This window comes from Spea bombifrons, chromosome 1 (assembly GCF_027358695.1).
Source record: "Spea bombifrons isolate aSpeBom1 chromosome 1, aSpeBom1.2.pri, whole genome shotgun sequence".
NCBI lineage: Eukaryota > Metazoa > Chordata > Amphibia > Anura > Pelobatidae > Spea > Spea bombifrons.
In genome coordinates this window covers 44932851-44957078 of record NC_071087.1, presented here as the reverse complement: position 1 = coordinate 44957078, position 24228 = coordinate 44932851, and the positions used below count along the sequence as shown (strand labels likewise).

General features: G+C 39.8%; 1 protein-coding gene across 2 annotated transcripts; it reads left to right on the top strand.

The window, feature by feature from the left end:
- Positions 1 to 1805: 1805 nt before the first annotated feature.
- On the top strand, positions 1806 to 23932 carry AP1AR (adaptor related protein complex 1 associated regulatory protein). Of its 2 annotated transcripts, XM_053461493.1 has the most exons (10): positions 1806 to 1996; positions 10465 to 10513; positions 11394 to 11420; positions 12018 to 12043; positions 13168 to 13264; positions 17357 to 17455; positions 20109 to 20173; positions 21218 to 21288; positions 22337 to 22465; positions 23399 to 23932. In XM_053461493.1, the coding sequence occupies exons 1-10, from the start codon at positions 1923 to 1925 to the stop codon at positions 23638 to 23640; spliced, it is 879 nt and encodes a 292-aa protein (XP_053317468.1). In that variant the 5' UTR covers positions 1806 to 1922; the 3' UTR covers positions 23641 to 23932. The 2 variants fall into 2 exon arrangements, with proteins under 2 accessions (XP_053317468.1, XP_053317469.1); XM_053461494.1 differs by lacking the exon at positions 17357 to 17455 and having other exon boundaries at positions 1807 to 1996.
- The last annotated feature ends 296 nt before the right edge of the window (positions 23933 to 24228 follow it).

Below are 24228 nucleotides of genomic sequence, written 5' to 3'. Positions count from 1 at the left end.
TATACTTTGTGATAACTATTTCACACCAATAGGTTTTATTTCTGTTACCAACACTTAAAAAACTTTAATTAAGGGAGGGGTGTCTTACGTCATCAGAAATGTATGTGTGCATTAACTGACAGAAAATATGGCCCTTTAGCTGTGTAATGCACACTAACACACACATGTATACAAACATAACTTACCTTGCGAAGCCTTAGCCCGTCTTTGATGCAACTGGAAATTAGGGTGATAAAGAGGTAAGTCTAGTTGTTGGGACTTCTTTATCCCTACTATCGAAGCATGTCTCCGTCTATATTGAGTTGGAATTGCCTTGTTCTCCCCCCCATGGATCCACCAATGATTGGGGCTGCGGTTACTGCTGCAGATTTCATGCGGGACGCAGCTCATTGTTTGGTGGGCCTCATGTTGGACTCCCTGGCACTAAGGAGTCTTTTTGGCACTTGTCACTGTCAGCCTAATGGCAAACCCCCAGCTATACTACTTCCACTTGTGTACGCTTCAGGACAATCTCCTTAGCCTCAACTCCTTATGGAGTGATGCAAGCTTCCTTTGGTTATGAAAATATCTCTTTTATGGTTTGGGTTACTGCTGAATAAAATGAGGGTCAAAGAAGTACTTAACAGTCTGCCCTTGTATGCAGGTTACACACACACTCTATTTACTAAAGGGAGAACTACCAGGAGAGTTTGGTCAGACTTGTGTTTGTGCTCCTTGCCGCCATGGTACATTATGAAGAACTAACCCGATAAGTTTCTGTTGCAGGAACAGCATGGTTGGCCCTGTATAATGTACAAAATGATGTATTACACAAAGGGCCATTTTAGCCATGCTTGCAGGAGAAGTTTGCCAGTGTTGGCCCTTCATCATTTTTAGTGAAGTGAGGGAGTTGAATCCACAAATCAGCCATCAGCCTTTAGTCAATAGGCCCCACAGATGGGGACTTCGATGTAACTTGACTGTTAAGAAAATGACCAGGACACCAGTCAACTGATAACAGGATCCAGTAGACTACACTGGTGGCTGTGGTTCTTCTGTGCATTCTGACCCGTTGTGGCTGCAGACATCCTGCAGTAAAGCGAACAGTCCGGAGGCGTCACATGCATGCTCCCAAAGGCTATGCTCTTCGATACCCTGCTGAATGAATAACCCTCTATGAGTTTGCATTTAAAACAGCTATGAAATTCTGTGAAAAACCTCAAAATCCTGGAACTGGAGGCAACATCATAATTTCAGTAGTTCGGCTTTACATGGATAGACAATAGCAAAGAGGCACAAACACGTTTGAAAAATATTGCACTCTTCCCTTTATCACAGGACTCTTATATCCGATCTCAAATCATTAGCTTATTGTAACTTAGAACACCCCTTGGCTCAGCAGTAAGTTGAGTTGCTGCAGAGAGGACAGCCCTATGGCAACACCAGAAGTAAATACATCAGTGGTTTTGCCAGCTATTCTACATATGGCCACTGTGGTGTCTATGGTAACAATGATTTTAGGCAACATTTATATAATGACTGGAACCACTCTGTACTCCTTTCATGGGGATTCCATGCATTATAGAAATAATGTTGACAGCCTAATGTGAGAAGGTGTGTTTTATTTCTAGGCCACTTGGCTAGTCTTGCCCTGAGGGCGGCAAAACCTCCCAGGCTGGAAGGACATCACCTAGAAAGACAACTCTACCGTCCCAACATAGCCACCCACTCGGCCGCCATCTTTGATAAGGGCACAGAATGCAGAAAGACCATGTTTTCTCGGATGACGTTGCGAGGCTCTCACGTGACAGGGGCTGTCCGCTCCAGTCGAACGCCGGGTAAGACGGCGCGTTCCCTGCGTTGCTTGAGTGTGGGTGAGCGCGCCTGTGCTCGTTCCCGCGTCCCTTGGGCTGCAGCAGGGTGCGCGCCCCGGTCAGTATGCCATGGGGATCTGCTGGACACGGTGCTGCAGCCTCTTCAGGAGAGAGAGCACCCGCATACAGAGAGCGGGAGGAGGGTAAGGTGGGATTGTGGTGGGCGGTTATCTTCGCCTCTTGGGGTGCTGGATGTAAATGGAGGTGGGTGAGAGGGCTTTACTCTGAAGGACAGTGGTGGCTTCTTATGTCCAGGCGGTGTTGGGGTTAAGCAGGGCTGGTTTAAGATCTCTCCACTGGGGTTGGGTTGTCTGAAGCATTGTGTCTGCTGACTCTTTTGTTCCTGCTGCTAGGGAGGTTGGCCCCCAGGGGACTGGAAGTGACACCTGAGCTGGAGCACTGCCCATGGGCAGGTACCATAGAGCTGTCACCTAGTCCTGGGAGTGACAGACAGGCAGAGCACACTAGCCCCTAGATTTAGCCCATGAGCAGGATATGTGCTTCTCTGTGATCACATCCCTACAGCATGACTTGTCCTGTCAATGGATGTGTGTTTCCTGCACACAGGATCATGCCAGTGATCCACTCGTGACACCTCTTTGAGTTCACGTTGTATTTTTTAAAGTGACCAGGAGTCGGATAGTTTGGATCCTGCTTAGTCATAGAAACACGTCTCTTCCTTTAACATTAGAGAGTTCAATCATCTTACAAAATTTTGCAGGAAAAAAAGCTCTGTTCTGTGAATAAAATATGAACTCGGTATACTTGCAGCTTAAGAATGATTCATAATAAATGAGTCGTTTTTAAAATTGACTAGCCACCTTAAGTAATATTTACGGTCACTTTTATAGTGAGTGGTAGTTTAGTTTAAATGATGATTATTAATGTAACGAAAGGTGTTTCATAAAACTTTCTCTGACTTTCTAGTTTTAGATTATAAACTCTTCTTTGGAAGAAACTTCCCTTCTGTACGCAATTAAAATGTTTCTATCATATCTCCCCTCTCTCTATTTTCTCAGACAATATACGTACAAAGATCCTTTAGTCTTTACTAATTTTTTACGTGAAAAATAAACACAATAAGTAAGATTTCTTTAACAATGTTATCGTTAGGAGTTTTATTCAGGCATTCTGACTTCCGCCACCAAATTAAATTCAATAATGCAACTGTAAATATCATGGAGAATAAACATATATATATATATATATATATATATATATATATATATATTTAGTTACAGTCAAACAAATCTTTTTGAAAGCAAAAAGTAATGAGTTGTGAAGGCAAGTACAGTGAATTTATGAACCTTTTAGGGTATAGACTTCAGGTATTGGAAAGCTTTTCCTTTACTGCATATTTTATTTGACTTCAGGTTGGCTATTGACTTTTTTAGACAGCTTAGACAGATCTCCGTAAATACAATCTGCCAAATGACTGATGTTTGTATTACTGGAAACCCTTCAGTGATAAGAGCATGAAGAGATGCTTCGTACACACGTGTATAGCTCACGCGTGTCTTTATGTGTATGCATCATATTCTGTATGGTTAAAAAAAACAAAAAGGGTATTGATTGATTGATTTTTTTCATCTTTTTTTTTTTTAATGTATTAATTATTCCCATTTAAAGTGTCCATACCTAATGCTAGTAAATAAGATACATCTTATGGCTTTAACTTGTATGATCGTTGCTTTAAGGTAAGCAGACAATGCAATAAAGTGTCTGAAATAACAAGAAATGTGCTGGGTTGTATAGCTAGCGGCATTAGTAGCTGGAGGAGGGAGGTGGTTCTGGTCAGACTTTGCATAGGGTGTACAGTTCTGGAGACCCCGTTTCCAAGTGGGTAGAGCGTAAAGACTAATTAGCATATCCCTTTAATACTTTATAGTAAAATTCTGCACTGCAAATGACATGTAAAGCAGCATTTCTTAGTATTCTTCCTGTGACGCGCCATTTAACTTACTTTATTCATATTGAAATACCAATAACAAAAGTTATGGAGGGTAAAGGTGATGGAAACCTTCCACTTAAAATTAAGGGGGTAGTAGAAGTATTATTAAATACTCATCTACAGACACCAGACAAGCCAGAAGGCTTGTTTTTTTCCCTCAGAAATCTCATGGTGCTGCCACAACCACAAGGGATTCTGGGTAGGTACATGCAAATTAGGTCAACAATGATCACCTTTTGCCTCTATATCCACTTTAGAAACAGCTGTCCATGAGTGGTGATCTGGCTAGTGCACCTCTTACCTGAGTTCTGTCTAAAGGCTGTCCTGTACAGCGGCCAATTACTTTCAAGGGTTCCGTGTATAACGTGGATATAGAGGCAAAGATGATCACAGTTGACCCTATTTGTGAAACTTTGTTACCCAATAACTACTTGTTAATAACATCTGGTCCAAGTTCCAATACATTTTGAAATTAGGTTTATATTGAAGTATAACCCTATACAATGAAGAGGAACACGTGTTAACGTAAAGCTCAATCAAGGGAAGGCTGGGGTACTAAAACCCACCAAAATAGGAAAAAATTGGCCTATCCTATGATATAATCTCATCATGTGTACATTCAAAATCTGAGCTAGATAGACGAGTCCTCTAAATGTACAGTAGGGATTTTATTTTAGTTTCACTTTGATATCTAAGATTTATTAATGTACACATAATAAAGGTTATATGTCATATCCTAGGGTAGGCTTTTGATTTGGTATTACTACCCATTGAGGTCAGGTCATTAATCTACAAAATCTGTGATCCAGAGTAGTAACGATGTCGTATGGTATTCCATTTTAAAGCTGATTGATCACCTATTGCTCATCATGTTATGGGACAGAACTAATAAATATTTAATTAACATGTTGTTTAGGTTATGCTCTCATTCTGTAGGCCAGATACTGCACAGGAAGGACCATCATGTCTCCTAAATAAAATCCTCTGTGTTTTTAGAGGGTTGTGAAATCTCTTGTTTATAATGTGTGTGTAAAGTATTTCTCGTTTGTGTTTTGCATAATTAATTACTACTCTTATCTATATCGCTATCATTTTCACAAGCAGCCTTATAGTTTCAAACAGCTTCTACTCAATATATCTACGAGCTTTGCAAATTCTCACGCTTCCCTTGTCTTTAGCTTTGAAGCACTTATTTTGTAGGTGTTTTCTTCCCTCAACAACATACCGGTGCTTCCTCTTCTAGGCAAGGGTGTCCAACCTGCGGCCCCCCAGCTGCTGCAGGACTACATCTCCCATAATGCTCTTTCAGCTAAGGGGCTGGCAGAGGAGGATGGGAGATGTAGTCCTGCAGCAGCTGGAGGGCCGCAAGTTGGATAGAGAGCTAGGAAGGTGGAAAATGTGAATTTCTCTTCAAAATAGATGATCTGCTTTATTAGGTAACTTAGCTGCACTGGGAGGTTAATCGCTAAAGGGTCCGTTTAATGGCCCCAACAGCCCAACTGAGGAAGAAATATATGTACCAGTAATTAGGTTCGGTAGAATCTGCAGCTCCTTCGTGGTCCGACTATTCTTGCCCCTGATTGGCTGCTTGAAGGAAGGTCCATACCAGTAATATTTTCCTCCATGGAGAGCTTGGTTGGCATAACCCACAAATATTTCAGCAACATGAACTTTCATTCTGGTTTTAAGGCAGTTCATCATTTTTTAGGAGAGCATCATGATTAGAGGAGTGCTGATAAAATCATACTTGCTAAGTAGTGAATTGATTAAAATGTTGTGGCAAAACTTTTTGACATTGGTGCAATCTGAGTTTGAGATAGCACCAATTTTTATAGCCGAGACACATTTTATATTTTTCTTGTGTGCTTTGTTCTGAGATAGTTCCTTGCTTACTTTGACCCAGAAGCACATCTTTGGCGTTTTGTGTCCTTGATGTTTCCTGTAAAACAGGTTTGAATAAATCCCTGAAACCAGGCTGGTTGCTTCTACAGTTATACAAAGTATGCTGCGTATTCCATTGATAAGACCGGTGCCTTTCGCTGCCTTTTATATTTTCTAAATATTGGAGTAGTAAAATATCTTGTTTGAACTTGTCACCACCTATTATATATATATATATATATATATATATATATATATACAGAAAGAATAGACTGGAAAACAAATTGATATCTAGTGTAACCAGTAGTGCGTACTCTTCCAGGAAACATCTCTGCCTTCTTGAAATACCATTTTAACTGCCTAAGGCACATAAAATCATCATAGAATTTTCTGTTAATAATGTGCATTTTACTCTTCTATAATTAATTGCTTACACTGAGTTGAGCGCCGCATACAGTACATTTCAATTCCATTAAAAACCATAATTACCATCGGATTCCATAAAAATCCAGCTGCCCGGCTGTTTGAAATATTACTATGTTCCATACTTCCATTCGTCAAGGAGGCAGTTTTAAACATGTTAAGCAATTTGGGACCACTTTTTAACTGTTTAGTACCTGTGCCCAGGCTTCCGTATAATGGCAGGAAGCAATAAATGCAATACCCTGTGATAACACCTATTGGAAGCCTGCCCGTCTCAAGAAATCTACCGTATGCACGAGATTAGCCATATACCGTATTTGCTCGATTATAAGACGAGGTTTATTTCAGAGCAAATGCTCTGAAAAATACCCCTCGTCTTCTAATCGGGGTCGTCTTCTAATCAGACCTCAAATAGAGGTCTGATTAGGAGACTAAGATCCAGATCCCCCGCACCGCTGCAGGGGACCTGGATCCTCCTGTCTCACCCCCCCCCCCATCATACACACACTTACCGGTGCTTCCTGCTGTGTTGCCGGGGCAGCGGGTTGACGTCTACGCGATCCGCATAGACAACGTCCGCTGCAGCCGGAAGGAGGTGTGGCTAGCAGCGGGGGTTGTCTGCGTCCGTCGCATAGACCTTCCCCGACTGTCAGAGATCAGAGTTCCCCGCACCGGTGCTGCACCGGTGTGGGGAACTCTGATATCTGACAGCCGGGGAAAGTATACGCGACGGACGCATACAAACCCCCGCTACCAACTCCACCTCCTTCCGGCTGCCGCGGAAGGCGACGTCAACCCGCTGCCCCGGCTGGAAGCACCGGTAAGAGAGGGGAGAGAGGGGTGAGAGAGGTGAGAGAGAGTGTGTGTGTGTGTGTTAGTTAAATGGGGGTATAGGGTGTGTGTGTGTGTTAAATGGGGGCATAGGGCATTTCTGGAGTGGCGTTAAGGGGGCATTTAATAGAGCACTCTGCCTCCTGAAATGCCTTATACCTCCCTATATGCCACTCTGCCCCATAATATGCCTTTTAACCCCCTAAATGCCAGAGTGGCATATAGGGGTATAAGGCATTTCTGAAGGCAGAGTGCTCTATACAATGCCTTTTAACTCCCTTAATGCCACTCTGCCTCCTGAAATGCCTTATACCTCCCTGTATGCCACTCTGCCCCATAATATGCATTTTAACCACCTAAATGCCAGAATGGGATATAGGGGTATAATGCATTTCTGGAGGCAGAGTGACAAAAGGCATACCATGGGGCACAGTGGCATATAGAGGGTTAAAATGCATATCATGGGCCACAGTGCCATATTGGAGTGGCAAGCCTGGGGGCACATGTGCGTAACTGGGGGACAGGTTGGAAAATACAAGACATAAAAACAAAAAAAATATTTTTCTCAATCATAGCTTTTATAAAAAAAAAAATAGTTTACATGAAATAACATTTACTGGTAAAACTTTTTTCCTTTTGGGGTCGTCTTATATTCAGGCTTTTTCTTTTTTTCCTAAGTTGATATTCAGATTTTGGGGGGTCGTCTTATAATCAGGGTCGTCTTATAATCGAGCAAATACGGTAATTCCTGCTGGTGATAATCTTACCCCAACCAGTGGTGCTGATACTTTAATTTATAACAAGACGCTGCTTTAGATGACATAGCACATCATAAAGGATAAATGGAAAATGGACCATAGCTATAAAGTATTGATCAGCATGAACACAGTGCTCTTTATTGAAGTTTTTATCCTCCAACTTTTCATCGGTGCTGTCCCCAGTGTTGCTTTTGGCTTCTGCTTCCACCGAGAGGGTGGAATAATATAATCGGGGTAATAACCTTGTGAATTTTTAGAGCAGGACATGAAGGCAGCTGCATCCGTGGGTCATACAACACAAACACCACCTAATTATAAATGTACGGAACGGCTAAGTGTTACATTAGGGAAGGTGACACATCTTTATAGTAAGTCCACATTATTAAAGTCAAAACAGCGTGAGCCCTACTCCCTGTTAAACCTTCTAATATGTTCTAACATTTTTCTATCCATCTATTATTCCAGTAGAAGCACGCACTTGTCTCAAATACGTTTTTCAGTAGTGTGCACTAATAACTATGACTTTCTATGGTATTCTGATAATCGTCCCATTCGGGGGTCACATGCCATTATATATATTTTTAATTAACATTAATCAAGCTTACATTTGCATCTCTTACTGTATTTAGAATCATTAATTGTTTATGCAACCCCTTATTAATTAATGGGTTTTCCTATTGATTGTTCCCAAATGCTTCAGTTACTCAATTACTCATTATCTTAAATAAAAACCTTTTGTAACCATGTAGAATAACCATATTTACAAAGAGGAATTTAAGGATGAGTTAGGCCAGTTGTTTTTATTTAGTTTCATGCCTGAATATTATCAGGACCTATTAACAAGACAGCAAAAATAATAATTTTGCACTTAGTTGCACATATAGCTGTATGGTAAAAGCCACTTTTTGGTACGCAAAGGCACTTAGGAGATAAGAAAATTATTAATTAAAAATAATTATTCATTATTGGTTAAAAACCACATCCAGAAGACAGATGTAAGCCGATGTGAGCACCAGATATGTATAATAATATTGGGAGCCATAGCTCATAGCGTATATAAAAAAAATTCCCTTTTCACCCCTATGGGTGGTATGTCTTGTTCTCAACCTCGGGTCCTCTACCAAAGGCCTGGGAGTTTGAGGGTTCTGCGCAGTAACTTAGCTGTTCCTAGCACTACACTCTGATGTCGTTCCCGGAATCTGTTGGATCCAGTCTACCAGCTGAGGCGTCGTAGACCCAAGTGCTCCTATCACCACTATGACTCACTCTCCACATCTTCTCTAGTTCTTCTTTCAGGCCCTTCTCCAGGTTCTCATAGCAATAATGTTGCTATCACTTGACACTGCTACATCTATCACTACTGCTGTCTCCGGGTCCTTGTTTACCACCACAATTTTGGGTTGATTGGCCAGTACCTGCTTGTCCGTCTGGATCCCACAGGATCTTAGCCCTGCTATTCTCCACAACCTTCTGTGGAATCTGCAATTTGGACTTGGAGGGTTTAGCCCATACTCTGTGCAGATGTTCCCGTACACAATGCCAGCTCAGTGATCGCTGTTCCTGCGAGCATCTTTGTGTTGGGACTTCTCAGAAGCCTCTCTACATAGCCTGCACCTTGGGCCCTGCCTCTATGGATCTGGTGCTTAGTGCCTGCTCGTATGCTTCCATTATCAGTGCCTCAGTGCTGTCTTTGAGTACAGCCCTGTCCAGCTGCTGGTAGGATTTCTCAATGTCGGCCATCTTTGCTATTTGTCAATGGTACATTCCATGCAGGGTCTTGGCTTGCCATGGTACTTCCTCCACTTGATCTTCCTTGCATGTCTGATGCTGGTTCAGGCATTCTCTCAACATGTGTATTTCTTCTTTAAAAAGAATTTTTTCTTTAAAACAGCACCAAACTTTTAGGGTGCGGCCTATAATCGGGTGCAGCCTATATTCGAGCCAATATGGTAATTGGGAGACATATCGGACACATCCCTTTAGTGTTTCATTATGGTTTCTGAACAAACACCTACAACACTGCATAATTTAAAAATAATAATAAAAAAAATATGTGATTTAAGATAAATGTACTGATTTGAATTAACAAGTAGATAAAGCAGAAGTGTTATTGTTCTGTACCGGGCTTATACTTTAGTTTTCTCATAAGATGTACCCATGTCACGATCTAAGGTTCTTCTCTAAGTCTTTTGGGGTTCATATTTGTTTGCAGGCAGTTATCCTGCTAAGTGATTTGATTGTAATTGTTTGTCTTGCAGCCTTCCGTGGTACTGCACTTCATTAGATTTCCGGTGCATTTGGTTTTTGTATGCTTTGATACAGCGTTAAGTGCCGAATTCTCTAAGGCCTGGCATGTCCTAAGTTCACCCTCACTATTGTATACGTATATAATAACCAGAAGGAACTGTGCACACAGCCTTAAAGCAATCCCTTATATCCATTTGAATAATATATATATATATATATATATATATATATATATATATATATATATATATATATACCGTACTTGCCGGCGTACAGCACGCACCAGCGTATAACACGCACCTTCCGCGGGACCGGAAGTGAGGGAGACGTCGCTGCAAATCGTGCAGCTCTAGGATTTATCGGCGTATAACACGCAGGTAGGGTTTTAACGTCGTATTTTGGTTTAAAAAGTGCGTGTTATACGCCGATAAATACGGTGTATATATATATATATATATATATATATATATATATTACACATACATTGTTATATCTCCCCTGTTTTTACTTTCTTATGCAGGTCAAAGTATTTCAGGACATGTTCCAGAGGAGAGCATTTTACTATTGAGGTTAGTGATGCCATCTTTTTGTGTTGTTTGCATCTATTTGGTATACAGGTAAGCATGGAATGGAATTGGTTACAACGAAAAATCAGACCGTCTTAAAGCAGTTCACGGAATGTTCAATGGAAATAAAAACAGACAATCTAAACCAGAGAAGAATTGGGCAACAATATTTCTTAAATCTCCCCCATTCTAAACACATACATCAGAGTCTACAACTATGGGTTTATTACTCAATAAAAGTTGGGAATTATACCATGAAGGGTATTAGAGTTCTTGTTTGATTTGTTGGTGGGACTTTATTATCCAAGTGGTGATCAGCTTTATTATTTATCTTTTTTTTTTTTTTGCCATGCCTCATGGGATGTGTGGTTTCAGGGCTTGTTCCAAAATATTTTTATGCCAAATGATTCAACAAGCTGATTGTTGCACAGGGGTTTCACATGGTCCATTTTTGCTGCTTCTTGACTTCCATTCACATAACAATCAAACCTTAGTGTTCTGACATCCAGTGGGTCTCTAATAAGCATGGTGTCATCGGCATTCGGCAAGAATAACGCGGTGGCAGTATCTTCACTAAAATCCGTAACAATGCTCTTTGTGCTTCATCCGAGGCTGATCAGATATGTGGTTTTATGTCTCTGATGGTTGCTCTTTGCCACCAGAGCTCAGTACAAGAAGTAAAGCCTGCTGTGTGTGTATAAGATGGCACAGGGTGTATATTGTGCGTTCTGGAATGCTTTAGTGGCCGTGGTAATAGTCGTTAAGGTTCTCTTTGGGCACAGGCCCTGGATCTTGTATGAGTTGTATGACTACCTAGTCTCCCATGCGTTGGATTAATGTACATTGTAGTAGAAAATAACTGTGTTCTTGTTTCTTTTAACAGTTTGAAAATCTTGTAGACAGTGATGAGGTGAGTGCTTTTTATATTTTCGAGTACGTTCTCATTGGTAAATATTTGTAAATAAGTTGACCCTCATCGGGATTGTTCAAAACCACACATTGCCACCAACATTTCAGCAGTTAACTGCGTTCGCAAAGAAGGGTTCTTTTTTTTTCTCATGCTTAGCCAGTTTAAGATTTCTACCTACTGAGAGCGAGAGGTTTGGCTTACCTGTCCCTGCTGATGATCATAAGGAAGGTGAGATTAATGAAAGAGCTCTGCAGATAGGGACAAACAAGGATCCAACTGTATCCACATAAGACACTTTTTTTTATATTTGTTCTGGAATATGTCTGGTTAAAATGTCATCTTTTCCTTGAACTTTTTACATTTAGGCATATATGACTCCCTCAAACCGGAATAGCCATAATAGGGCTTCAGTAGCCATGCTTACCTATCTTTAGGGAAATGAAGGCAGCTGACTGCCACTACAAAGCCTATGTTTCATGTAGTGACTACAATGTGTAATGTTAAGTGTAAGATATTGAAGGGAAATGTGTTTGAAAAGCTAGTAAATATGTAATGGTTTAAACAGTATTAAAATCATTGTGATTGTGTTTCCAACAGGGGGAGAGCCCAGGAAGTAGTCAAAGGTAAGATATTTGTGCGCTTCACTTTGGGGAAACATGGCCTTTTGAGCCTTCCTTAGGCGAAAAAAAAGTCCTTTAAGTTTCATTTAGTCTGGCCGTTGGGTACGATGCAGGTTATTTGGCATATTTAATGAAAACGTATAGTTTAATTTCCATGCAATTCTTCTAGCAAGGGACCGTTCTAGGTGACCGGGGTCTAGTCTCTAAAGCAGAGATTTTCTTATACATCAGGAAGAACCAATGTAGGTTAGCCTGCCAACAAATCTCAACAGTACAGTACCGAGCCATCCAAGCTCTTCCATGTTAAAAACACCGGTCTCCTGCTTTAGTGAAAAACCACTCCATGTACGCCAGGTTTGTCACAGTCTTAAAACTTCACTTTAATATGTTTTAATAAGCAAATAAACTATTTTCCCTTTCTAAAGTAATATATTCAAGTGGCCTTTAAGTGTCCTTGAAAATGTGAACAAGCTGTCAGTGCTAAGCTCATGGCCGTAGTTTACCGAGTAGCACGTGACGGAGATCTGCCTCCCAGATGTGAGCATTAATCACTCTCAGGGATATGAAGAACTTGTCACTGCGATGTTGAAGATGCTGTTAACCTTATAAATGAGAAAATCTGCATTATTTATTTTGTGATTTTTATAAACAAGGTCTTCTGCAACCGCAAACATTGTTAATTCTATCTAAAATAACATTATTTTGGATGTACAAATGATCAGGCCAAGAGTGCAATGTCCCCCAAGAGCATATTAGGTAACACAGTTGGGGAAAAAATAATAATAAAAAAAAAAAAAATATATATATATAATATAATATTTAGTGTGCATCATGTTACCAGGTGTGGAACCTTGGTGCCTCACTATCAATTCAACTGTGAACTTCTCTATCTAAATTAAAAATGATAGTTTGTAGATAAAATATAAAGTAAAATGTAGATCCTCCACATCAATAATTTATTGTACACTATTTAAAACAAAAACTGAAACCTTGTTTTTTTGCCTCTTGAATTTGTTTGCTAATTGCATGGCCTCTAACGCTGTTCAGTCCCTCGCCTGTATGTTCTGTTTGATCTGGTGTTTGTGTGGCAGTGCCAACCCCGCTGACTTCTTCATTAACATCCACAGGCCTCTAAGCGAGGAAGAAATTAGTGATTTAAAGGAAAGGCATTACAATTCTATCACCGAGAGACAGAGGGTTGATGACATCAGAATACAAAATGAGGTAATGGAAATATTTCTGCTAATAACTACTCGCTTCCGTGTCATCATTCTTGGATGTCACAGGGCTTTAACCCATTCAGTGCCTGAGAATAGTGCAGGGTGCATGTCTCTTTGGTCAGCATCAGTAAATAAACTGCTGACGGGGCTGCCTTTATGTTTAATGCTTTGCTTAATGCATCAATAGTGCAGTATTTTGGCAGGGGTATTGCGAAGGGGTTTCCACCATTATCTTCAAACATAGTCAAGCCCATCTGTGAAGCCTAATACAAAATAATAATTATTTGGCGCTTATAAGAATTTAATGCAGTCCTAACTCTGAACCCCCCGGTCTTAGCACCCTCATTGTCCTCCAATAAGAGTAAAAGAGTTATGTCTGCAATAACAAATGGTTGTTTGAGAACATGAGTATACTGATTAGTCCATTACAGTGCAGGGTTATACAGTAGACAGATTGGGCACATGCCCTTGGGCCCCATATCTGTGGGGGCCACCCGGTGATTTACAGAAGCATCCTGCACTGCAAACACACAACCTTCTTATCACACTTCCTTGTAATGGAAGAATGCCACCTACTGGTCACAATGTAACACTGCAGCTGAAGGAGCCACTCAGTGGTGGGGAGCAGGTAAGCTGAATGTGAAATGTGTATCAGAAAGTGTGTGTGTTTGGGGTTTTTCCTGGTAGATGGTCCTATTTTCATATGGCTATAAGCCTCAGAGGACCTTAATTCTGCAACAGTCCAATACGAGCAAACAGGTTCTGAGTTAGTCTGTCTAAAGGGCAAAAATCTAAACCCTGTCCTTTTGCTGTTACTGTTTTTAAGGTTTATTCATATGTGGCTCAAAGTAGTAGTGTGGGGCAATAACCATAGCAACTGATACAATGCAAATCGATTTACTTTCACCACTAGCACCAGAATGGCTTCTTCTACATAACCCCTTTTTCCAGCTATCATATCCTCCTAACAATTTATTATTTTATAATTTCATTTCTATTCTAGTTTTTTTCCCCATTATTTATTAGTAAACTGTGTAAAAAGACCAGAATTGCAAAGGTGTATTTATTTCCAGTAAGGGAAAAGCATTATTATTCAGCAAGAGTCCGCTGGTTGGAGATACAGAAATCCGTTTTTGACCGTTAGCTTTTACCCCTTTAATTATTGAGGTAGATTACAGTACTTACTATACCCTTTCTATTTTTTCATTTTGAAACTTCGAACAGAATTTGTTACATTTTTTTAAACAAAATCACCAGTACCAATGGCTTACACTAAATTCTAAACATGTTGTTGATGTTTCCTAAACAAACTGTTACTCAATTATCACAAGGTATTTAAAGGGTATTTAAAAAAAAGTTAGTTAATGTAAAAAACTATTTCTATGACTGAGCATGTTATACATAATTCTGAACAACATGCCTGAAGAAGAGCCCTAAATTGTCTCAAAAGCTTGCAATCTAATGCAATGCGGTTAGCCAATTAAGGTGTCCTCTTAATAAATTTGCTAATTTTCTTTCCATGACTAACACGGTACAATTATCAGAGGCTGTGGGGTAAACATAGAAGTATAGAATTTGATGGCAGATAAGAACCATTCGGCCCATTTTTCCCGCTGTAGAGACTCCGACCTTAATCAGTCCGTGATCTTGTCTTAGGTTAAGGATAGCTTTATACTTTTTCCATGCATGTTTAAATCCCTCACTGTATTATTAGCCTCTACCATTTCTGATGGAAGGTTGTTCCATGTATCTTCCACTCTCTCAGTAAAACGAAACTTTCTTTCATTACATCTATATCTCCGACCCTCTAGCTTTAGATTATGATCTCCTCTTCTCCTTGAAACACACTTCCTTCTTGTACTCCCTTTAAGTATGTAAATGTTTCTGTTACATCCTCCCTCCTAAGCTATACATATTAAGATCCCTTAGTCTTTCTTGATATTTTTTATCCTGCAAGTCATTTACCATTTTAGTGGCTCTCCTCTGATCTCTCTCCAACAGCCTTCTGGAAATGGGAACCCCTGAGGGTCTTAATTCCACAACTGTATTCCAAATTTCAAGTGTCAGAAGCACCTCTCTCTTTCTGCAACTAATGCCTCTAGCTATACAACCCAGCACCCTGCTTGCCGACGCTTTATTGCATTGTCTGTTTTACGTCCCAGATGCATTATTTTACGTTAATCAGCGTTAAAATGCAGTTGCCACGCTCTTGATCATTCTAATTTACTTGCCATTGGACATGTTCCACCAGCAAGATATATATATACTCTGTTGCAGGTCTGCAAAAAAGACATATCTTGCCATTAAGACCTTTTGTAATATTGATAATAAAATATTTAAAAAAGTACGGGTCCTAATACAGATCCCTGATGTACCCCACTCCTGTCACTCAACAACTGCCTTATCCATTCAACTATTTTAACATCCAGACACTGCAATTTCTGTGTCTAATGTGAAGGACACTGACAAATGCCTTACTGAGATCTAGATAGACGTTATCTACTGCTTTAGGTCAAGTAAACAAATGCTAATTTTAATATTGCAAACCATTTACTTTTAGATCTTACAGTATTTTCCTTTAGCATAGTTTCCATTCATTTCCCAACCACTGGTGTAAGACTTACTGGTCTGTAGTTGGCAGGGTCTTCCTACTATGCTGCTATGATTGCCAACTTCTAGTCTTCTGGAACTACTCTTGTCAAGAGTGATTGGTTAAATAAGGGGGTGTAAGTTGAAATGGTGCCTCTAGGTGGTGCTACAGTATCATAGTTTTCCACCTGGTTAAAACATAATCTATTCTCATAAACAAGTTGACCCTGCATAAAGAGTAATGGATGGAGTCACAATTCTTCATCCCACCTTTCTATTGAATAAAGCCTTAAGATTGTGTCCTAGGGTACTTTAAAAGGTACACCTGGAAATCCATTGACACCATTGACCCTGGGTGTCAGCCAAACCCTACCAAGTGTGTCTGTAACAAGCTTTCTTTGTAGCAGGCCCCAGTGGTAACATTTAATGACATTATTATTAGATTCAGTATGAAGCCCAATATGTACGTCAAATTGGCGGTATAAAGACAAAAAAAGAACAATGGACGTTGGGGCTTTAATCAAGTGCAAGGATATAGTTACATGCAATGCTGCCTCATAAGAGTTTTGTTGGTAAGTAAAATGGCTGCTCTCTTTCTAAGTTGGCAGATACATTAAACAAAACAAGTGGCATTTCCTGACGTCTTTATCAATATAATGAAATAACATTTATTGCGCTGCATAATCTTGCTCTTTTTAGCACATTGTAGACCTCGATTCTGTGAGAGAATAAAGGTAAAGGAATGTAAGCACCGCTTCCCAGTAGAGTTGGTGGGTTTTGGCCACCTTAACCTGATCAGCCGCCTTTCCCTAATTGTCATTCAGAGTTGTGAGTTTAGATTCCTGAAGGGAAAGCAGGGTTGCTCGGACATTTATTAATAACTTATTAAAATACACTTTCACACTTCTTCATTCATTCATCTGTATGTCCAAAGCTTCCATGGCTGAAGGTATACATCCTGTTTGAATGTCACGTCATCATGGACTGGGATTCTTGCAAGAAGTTGCATAATTTCATTGTATATAAGGTTGAGAAAAGACCTAAATCCAGCAAGTTCAACCCTTCTACCTAACCTTCCTACTCTTGATCCAAAAGAAGGCAAAAAAAACAACCCCTAATTAAGCTACTTCGAATTCTGCCATCAGGAGGTAAAATTCCTTCTTGACTCCAAAAGGCACTTGGATTTCTCCTTGAATCACCTTGGATCTACTTGGAAGTGAGGTGGATTGCGCTTAACACCTGTGTTCTAGATATAATCATAGAAATTATTAATACAATTTAGAACGATAATGCATAATTTACAGGCTGTCTAGATTCACTGTATGTGTCGCTCATAATATGTATACTACATGTTTTGTGTTGTGTTATTTTATTTAAGATTTCTTTTCTATTTGTTTTGTGTGTGCGTTTTATTATTTTTATTGATTTCTAATATTATTTTTTAATATGGAGGACAGCTAGACAGGTTCTGTATTTTGTTAACCCTTATTATTTTGTTCGTACACAGTTAGCCTTACAAGAAGAGAAGTTAAAACTAGAAGAGGAGGCTTTATATGCTGCACAGCGTGAAGCTGCCAGGGCAGCCAAGCAAAGAAAGCTTTTGGAGGTGAGGGGATAATAACCCCAAAATTATAGATTCCTTTTTTTACTAGTGCTTTGAGTTTGTCATTTCATGCCATCAAGAAGAAACCTGAAAGGTTTTTCACGATAACTGATTTATGTGTTAAGGAACCATAATGCTTCGCTCCGTTTAGCAATGGAGGGTTACGTTTTATTTAAACGAATAGTCTAGTGATTATAACTGTGTAAAAATAACTTTTTATTTTTGTGGATGTAGAAAACTAGACTTCTGTCTTATTCACCTTCTCCCCTGGTTGTCTCTACAGAAGGGAGGAAATATTGGCGTGTACACTTCTTGCACGTGGCAAGCAGCACTCCCATTCATAGATGATGCGCTCTCATTGAAATGGTTGGGAGTGGCAGCAGCCAATCACCCGAATGCTGAGAAACATGAGTGCTCAGATCTGATTGGATGCTGCTACTCCTGTTGCTATGACTGGGAGCCCAGCTTCCTTTGACCGCATGCTTCTGAGCATGTACTAGAAGCCTTCTGAGAAATGCTCCCTACTTGTAGAGGAGAAGTGAAGTGAGACGCTCTCATTTATAAACGTTTTTAAGTTAAAACTACGCCATCATTTGAAAACAATGTAAGGCTTCCCAAAGGGTAATAACACATGTTATCATGTCATTACTAATTAACTGTTTAACATATATTAATGCTGCAGCATATTTAAATGTATATGCGTGTTGATTAATGTGATCTTGGTATGTTACCCGTGCGGTTTATATTAATGTTTCCAAAACATAATGGGATACATCCAATTGTTGTGATCTCAACTCCTTCATTCTAGCACAAAGAGCTGAGCTGCCATAACACATAATTCAATGGGCAAGCGAAGAGGAAAATGCAAAAACAGGGAATCCCTCAATGTATTTACAAGGGAAAAATGATTCAAGCGATCCGGCAGCCATCTTTTGCATTAAAGCAGAGTATACCATTAAATGAATTATTCATCCGGTTGCGCTCTAGTGCACATGCTGCAGAATTCTGCTAGGTTGTAATTAAACCAAGATGCCTGTCCTCAAACTGTGTTTATGAGAATCTGCTTGCATTTTAGGTTAATATGTGTTATTTGGGGGGGGGGGGCTTCAGGTTAATTGGGGAGAACTAGTTATTGCTTAAAATATAGCACTTTATCTCAAAACTGTATATGGCCTCCAGAGTATTCTCTATAGTGGTGTCGTCGGTGATGTCGGAATGCTGTCCTAAAGCAGTTCCTGTTTTTCTGTGATTCTCAGCGTGCATGACTGCTTACGACGGTATTTTGCTTAAATATTTCCAGTTTGTCTTAGCTGCATTCCGAAGTGGTATTTTCAGGTGGGGACTGAGCTGGTGGAATAAGTGTTAATACAGTATAGAATCCTGCAACTAATGTTTATTTTCAAAATTGATAAGTTGGCCGATTATTTTTTTTCTATTAAAAAAAATATGCCATTTTTTTGGTTATTTAAAATTAATTAGGGGACTGGGGAAGTTAATGATGGGAGGGGGCTGGCGTGCACCCACCGCGCCGCCCAATGGCCGTGCCTCAGCTTTTCGTCCCACCCCATTTAAGACGTGGGAGGAAGTGCTTAGGCACGGCCATTGGGTGGTGCGTGTATGCCAGCCCCTCTAACTTCATTAGGCGCCACAGCTGAAGAAGGCGGCCCAGCTGCCGCTGGCAATCTTGCTCGCAGCTGCTTAGTGGCTGTTTTCAGTGTTGTCCTGTCGGCCGCCCGCGCCCACGGACCGGCTGGCCCACCGGAAAATTTCCCGGTATCCTGGTGGGCCAGTCCGGCCCTGGTTGTTGTTTTGTCTCCTTCACTAATTGTTAAGATATGCCGACCCCAGCAAATTTTTCCAGCGTGATAAGGATGAGCTTCTCTTGTATAATGCATAATTCAAACGTTGAGGGCCAGCAAAGCTCTTATTGGAGCAGAAACACACTGGCGTTGGACCCTCATAATGTATAGTGGAGTTGAAGGCACAGCTGTTCCGTCAGCTCATGCCTTAGCGGGCCGAGCCCAGTGTAGTAATGCCATGTGTAACTGTACACGGTAAATATATCCTGCAAGCAATATAAGGACGTTGTGTAAATGAGTGCAGAGCGTGTCAGACATCTAGAGTGTTCATACAACCAGGGGGTACCAACACAGGCTGTTTAGAATATAACATATAATTAGGTTCAATTTCTATTAAACACCATTCGAATTAGATCCGTATTCGGAACGAGAATTTTGGTTTGTGATTCCTCTAACGCTTTGTTTTCCGGATAATGTACCTATCCTTTGGTTCCGTTCCGTAAGCATTGCATGTTGAACTCTGTGGTGTTTATTAAAAGGGGATCCCCCAGCATTTTTACATTACCAGGATTAGATTCAGAATACCTTTTTAACAAAAATGTTAAACAACAAAAAAAAAAAGGACGATTCTAGTTTTTGCTGTGTTGTTGCTGTATTATTTTAGCCATTTGTTGTAGCTGTGTTGTTTTAGCCTGACTCCTTATTATACTACCTTGTGATTAAAGCCTACAGAGCTATGGACTTCATCAGGATTGCTATTAAGAATCAGATCAATGTGGTGTTCCCTTTAAAAATGACATGATCAGGTCTATAAAAAGCTATGACCGAATCTTAACCTCTTATTGGTTGTGTTTTAGCGACACAGATTACAATGGATCCGACAAAGAGCTCAAGCAGCAAACAGTGGAGAGAATCCCAAAAGGTAATTTTTGACCCTGTATTTGCATATGAAATCTGTTAGTCATTAACCCCTTAACCACAATCAACGTACATGTACGGGGTTGCCGTGCAACGAGATAACGACAATGCCCGTACATGTACGGGCTGCCGTTAAATAGCTGCATCTTTACAAAAATTCCAGCATGGAAAGAGTTAAAATATTGGCATTATAAATGCCCATAGGGTGTGTTGTATAAAAAAATGCATGAGTTGGTGGGGTAAATTGAATTGGCCGGGTTCAAAGATGTCCCAAATATGGGACATGGGGCAGTAGGACCAGATATCTAAATGGCATAAAAATACACACCTCACAAAGGCAGCCTTTTACCTCCCAAATAACCCTACAAATCCATGCATGGGGAGGTATCACTGCGCTCAGGAGATGTTACTGAACACATATTGGGGTGTTGTTTGACACGGACATATACCAGGAGCAATAAATTTATACCTGAAGTACAACGTGTGGAAAAAATACAAAAAAAATGTACTACCATAAAGTTTCACAAAGGCTGGTGGTAAAATTAGTGCATGGAAAGGGTTAAAATACCAGCATTTCAAATACCTTGGGGTGTCTAGTTTTTAAAAATATATGATTTGATGAGGTAAATTGCATTGGCCGGCTTAAAAAATATACCCGAAATGGCACATGGGGGGGAAGAATTACCAGATTTGGGAAAAAAGGTTTTGAAATAGCAAAACGCTATATTTTATCATTTTTTTTATAGTAAATTAGATGATATGATAAAACGGTATCTAAAGAAAGCCCTGTTTGTCCTGGAAAAAACAATATATAATATGTGTGGGAGCACGAAATGAGAGAGAAGAAAATCACAGCTAAACAGCAACACTGAAAAACGTTAAAAGAGCCATTGTCCCAATTCTTCAAGACCTTGGAGACATAACATTGTTTCCTAACAGTACGTCTTCTGTCCATGCGTGACATGAAGAAGTATACAGGAGATGTGTTTCTGCGTGTTTTACCTACTTTATTACGGGATTGAGGTATGTTTTTGTTCTTTTATTACAGCTCCATGGCAGAGGATTTTGAATCCTATTTGCAGAGTGTGAAATCACAATATGAAGCATTCAGAAGTAGCAGTAAGTTGTCAAATGTTCAGGTTTTTTAGGTATTTAATAAATCTGATATGATTTATAGGTACAATAGTTTTGTTTACATTGAATCTGGGACGGTTCTGGGCATCATATAATGAAGACTTAACAGAGAAACACTCCCGAAGCCCTCTGCGGCATTCACGTTAAATATCATGTACATGAGCCGACCTTAAATCTAATTCTCATTCGACTCAATACGGCTGGTCCGCAGCAGGATCAATCCACAGTCGCATGATACGCGTTATCGTTTTAGAAGCGCTAATTATAAATGTGGGCTTAGATGGAAGAACGGAGAGGGTTGGAACAACAACAACCTAGAGAAGTGCAAGAGCTGCTGGTAGATTGGGTGCAGAGAAAAGTAGCGTCAAGATTCAAAGTAAAACATGCTAAAAATCCCCAACTTTTAACAAACACTTCTGGCGGGTTATCATGCCGATAGTTATATCTTGTAAAGTTATCTTTAAGCATCCTATTGCCTTAAAGCACATGCCTTTACTCATAATGTGGTGGCATACTGTTTGGGTTTATTATGGGTGAATGGGTATAGAAAGCTGATAAAGTGCTACTTGTTATGAAGCATGCCGTATTTTTATTTTTGCTTTAATTTTGTTATTTTACATTCCGAGAGAGTGTTCTGAAATTCAATGGAACGGAAACCTTGCGACATATCCTCCGATTATCACTTTCTGCTAAAACCATCAAACGTCTAATTTCCCAATAGAAATGATTGTAAAAGAGGAATGTTATAAACATAAAAAACATAGAATGTGAAAGCAGATAGGCACCTTTCGGACCATTCTTCCTGTGCTTGGTTAGATCCCTTTGAGTATTATGTGACATGTAATTCTCAACTGATCCTTCTTATTTATCAGAAAACAGTTAGAATCTACTGATCTTCATGACTCCAGCAATTTTGTTTCCACCTACAGCCACCCGATTCTTCTTGCATTAACGTTATAGATGTTACTAGTTTGGCTGTGGCAGGATAGTTTTTTTTTCTTCTCATTAATCTTTATGTATGTTTCTTGTCTAGGGCTTTCTTCTGATGCCAACATCTTAACTCCCAACACAGAGAGCAGTTGTGATCTTACTAATAAAACAAAGTCAACAAGCGGGAATGATGATAGCACATCCTTAGATCTAGAATGGGAGGATGAAGAAGGTAGGTTGATGACCTTTTGGGTGATATAATTGTTTCATGGTGACCAAATCATAGAAGAGAAATTATACACATCTGTTTTATATATTAAAATATTACTAAAAACCACAATGTGTGTGTGTATATAATATATTATGGCTTGTGACCATGAAAATTGTCCGTCAAGTGGCGCGGTGCTTAACTAGAACGTCCAATCACGTCATGGCAGTCCCCCGCTAGGTTGAGCGAAAATTCTTCAGGTCAGATGCCCAGCATGTAATATCTATTAGTCTCTGATAGTTGTCCACATGGAAAAGTTAGGATGTGTTGTTCCTCGAAGTAGTGAATGTGAAAATGTAATGTGTGTTTGGTTATATAGAACGTCATGTTATGTTAGGATCATACTGTGCAGAGATAAAGCGAGTAAGTGTACAGTTGCAGTTCACACTATTCTGTTTTACATTTAAGTGGAAGATTTATATAATTAGCATATTATTTTAATGATGGTCATCTCTGTAGTATATTGACAACTGTATTCATATGCGGGGAGCGCATGTAGATACAGTATGTATATACCCATAAAATGAAAATGGCCTTCAAGAGAAGATGACGTCTTTAGTTCCTTTTTTACATTTTTTTTTCTATGTAAGCCCAATAAAATGTATCAACTTCAGCTAGACTCCTGTATACATGTATATGAAGTAAGTCAATAGATATGCCTGCTGCTTTTAATTATTTTTAGCACTCGGATACTCTATAGTCAAGTGTGTTTATACGTTCACGGAAATATATAATTTTGTGCCAAATACCCAATCCTGCAATGCGAAAATGAGTCCGCCTTTGGAGGTTTGTATGAAATATCCCAAAGTTAATTTGTCAAATGCTCGGAGCCAATCATACTTCTATGTCTTCTTGGGTATAAAAATATTACCATTAAACAATGCCCTTCTTGCCTAGGAATAAACCGATTAATTCCTATGAGAGAACGTTCAAAAACCGAAGAGGACATACTGCGCGCAGCCTTAAAATTTAGCAGCAAGAAGTCTGGGAGTCACACCGCCTCTGCCTCTGATGATTCCAATGGCCTGGAGTGGGAAAACGATTTTGTCAGCGCGGAGATGGATGATAACGGGAACTCTGAGTATGCAGGGTTTGTAAACCCAGTCACAGAACTGTCTGCAGATCACCAGGACAGGTAGAAGAGACGATGGATTCAGAATCCTAAGATGACCAAACTTTAAAAAACAAAAAAGCTTAATCTTTTTCCCTCACGGGTTGAAATGAATGTACAGATTTTAATGGAGCCTTCTTCTTTTTTAATTTTAAATTATAAGGAAGTAGAAATATGTAACTGGAAAATGAAATAGTAAGTGCAATTTTGATCACCCTCTGCAAAGTTTTGTTTTCCACTGATAATAAAGGGGGTCACGTTTCAAGGTTTCCTGGCACTTGTCCAGTTTCACTAATAAACTATGTGCACTATTTGAAAAATTTGTTTTTGTGCCTGCGTTCCTCTGCGATTGTTGATCGTATTGATTGTTTCAAAGCATACTGCAGGTGGCAGGCTGTTCAGTGGTTGTGAAGTTGAAGGATGTGCATGTGCATTAAGTGAAATCTGCTTGTTTTTATTTTCTACACTAAAGAGATTCCAGGAGTGTCTTTACTCATCCTCCTAAGGCTTTAAAATATCTAAACATGCTTTACAAAATGTATACCATTCCACCAATTCCCAAGCACCCCGTGACCATTATTATTCCTCCACCAAACGTTACCAGAATGCATGGTGC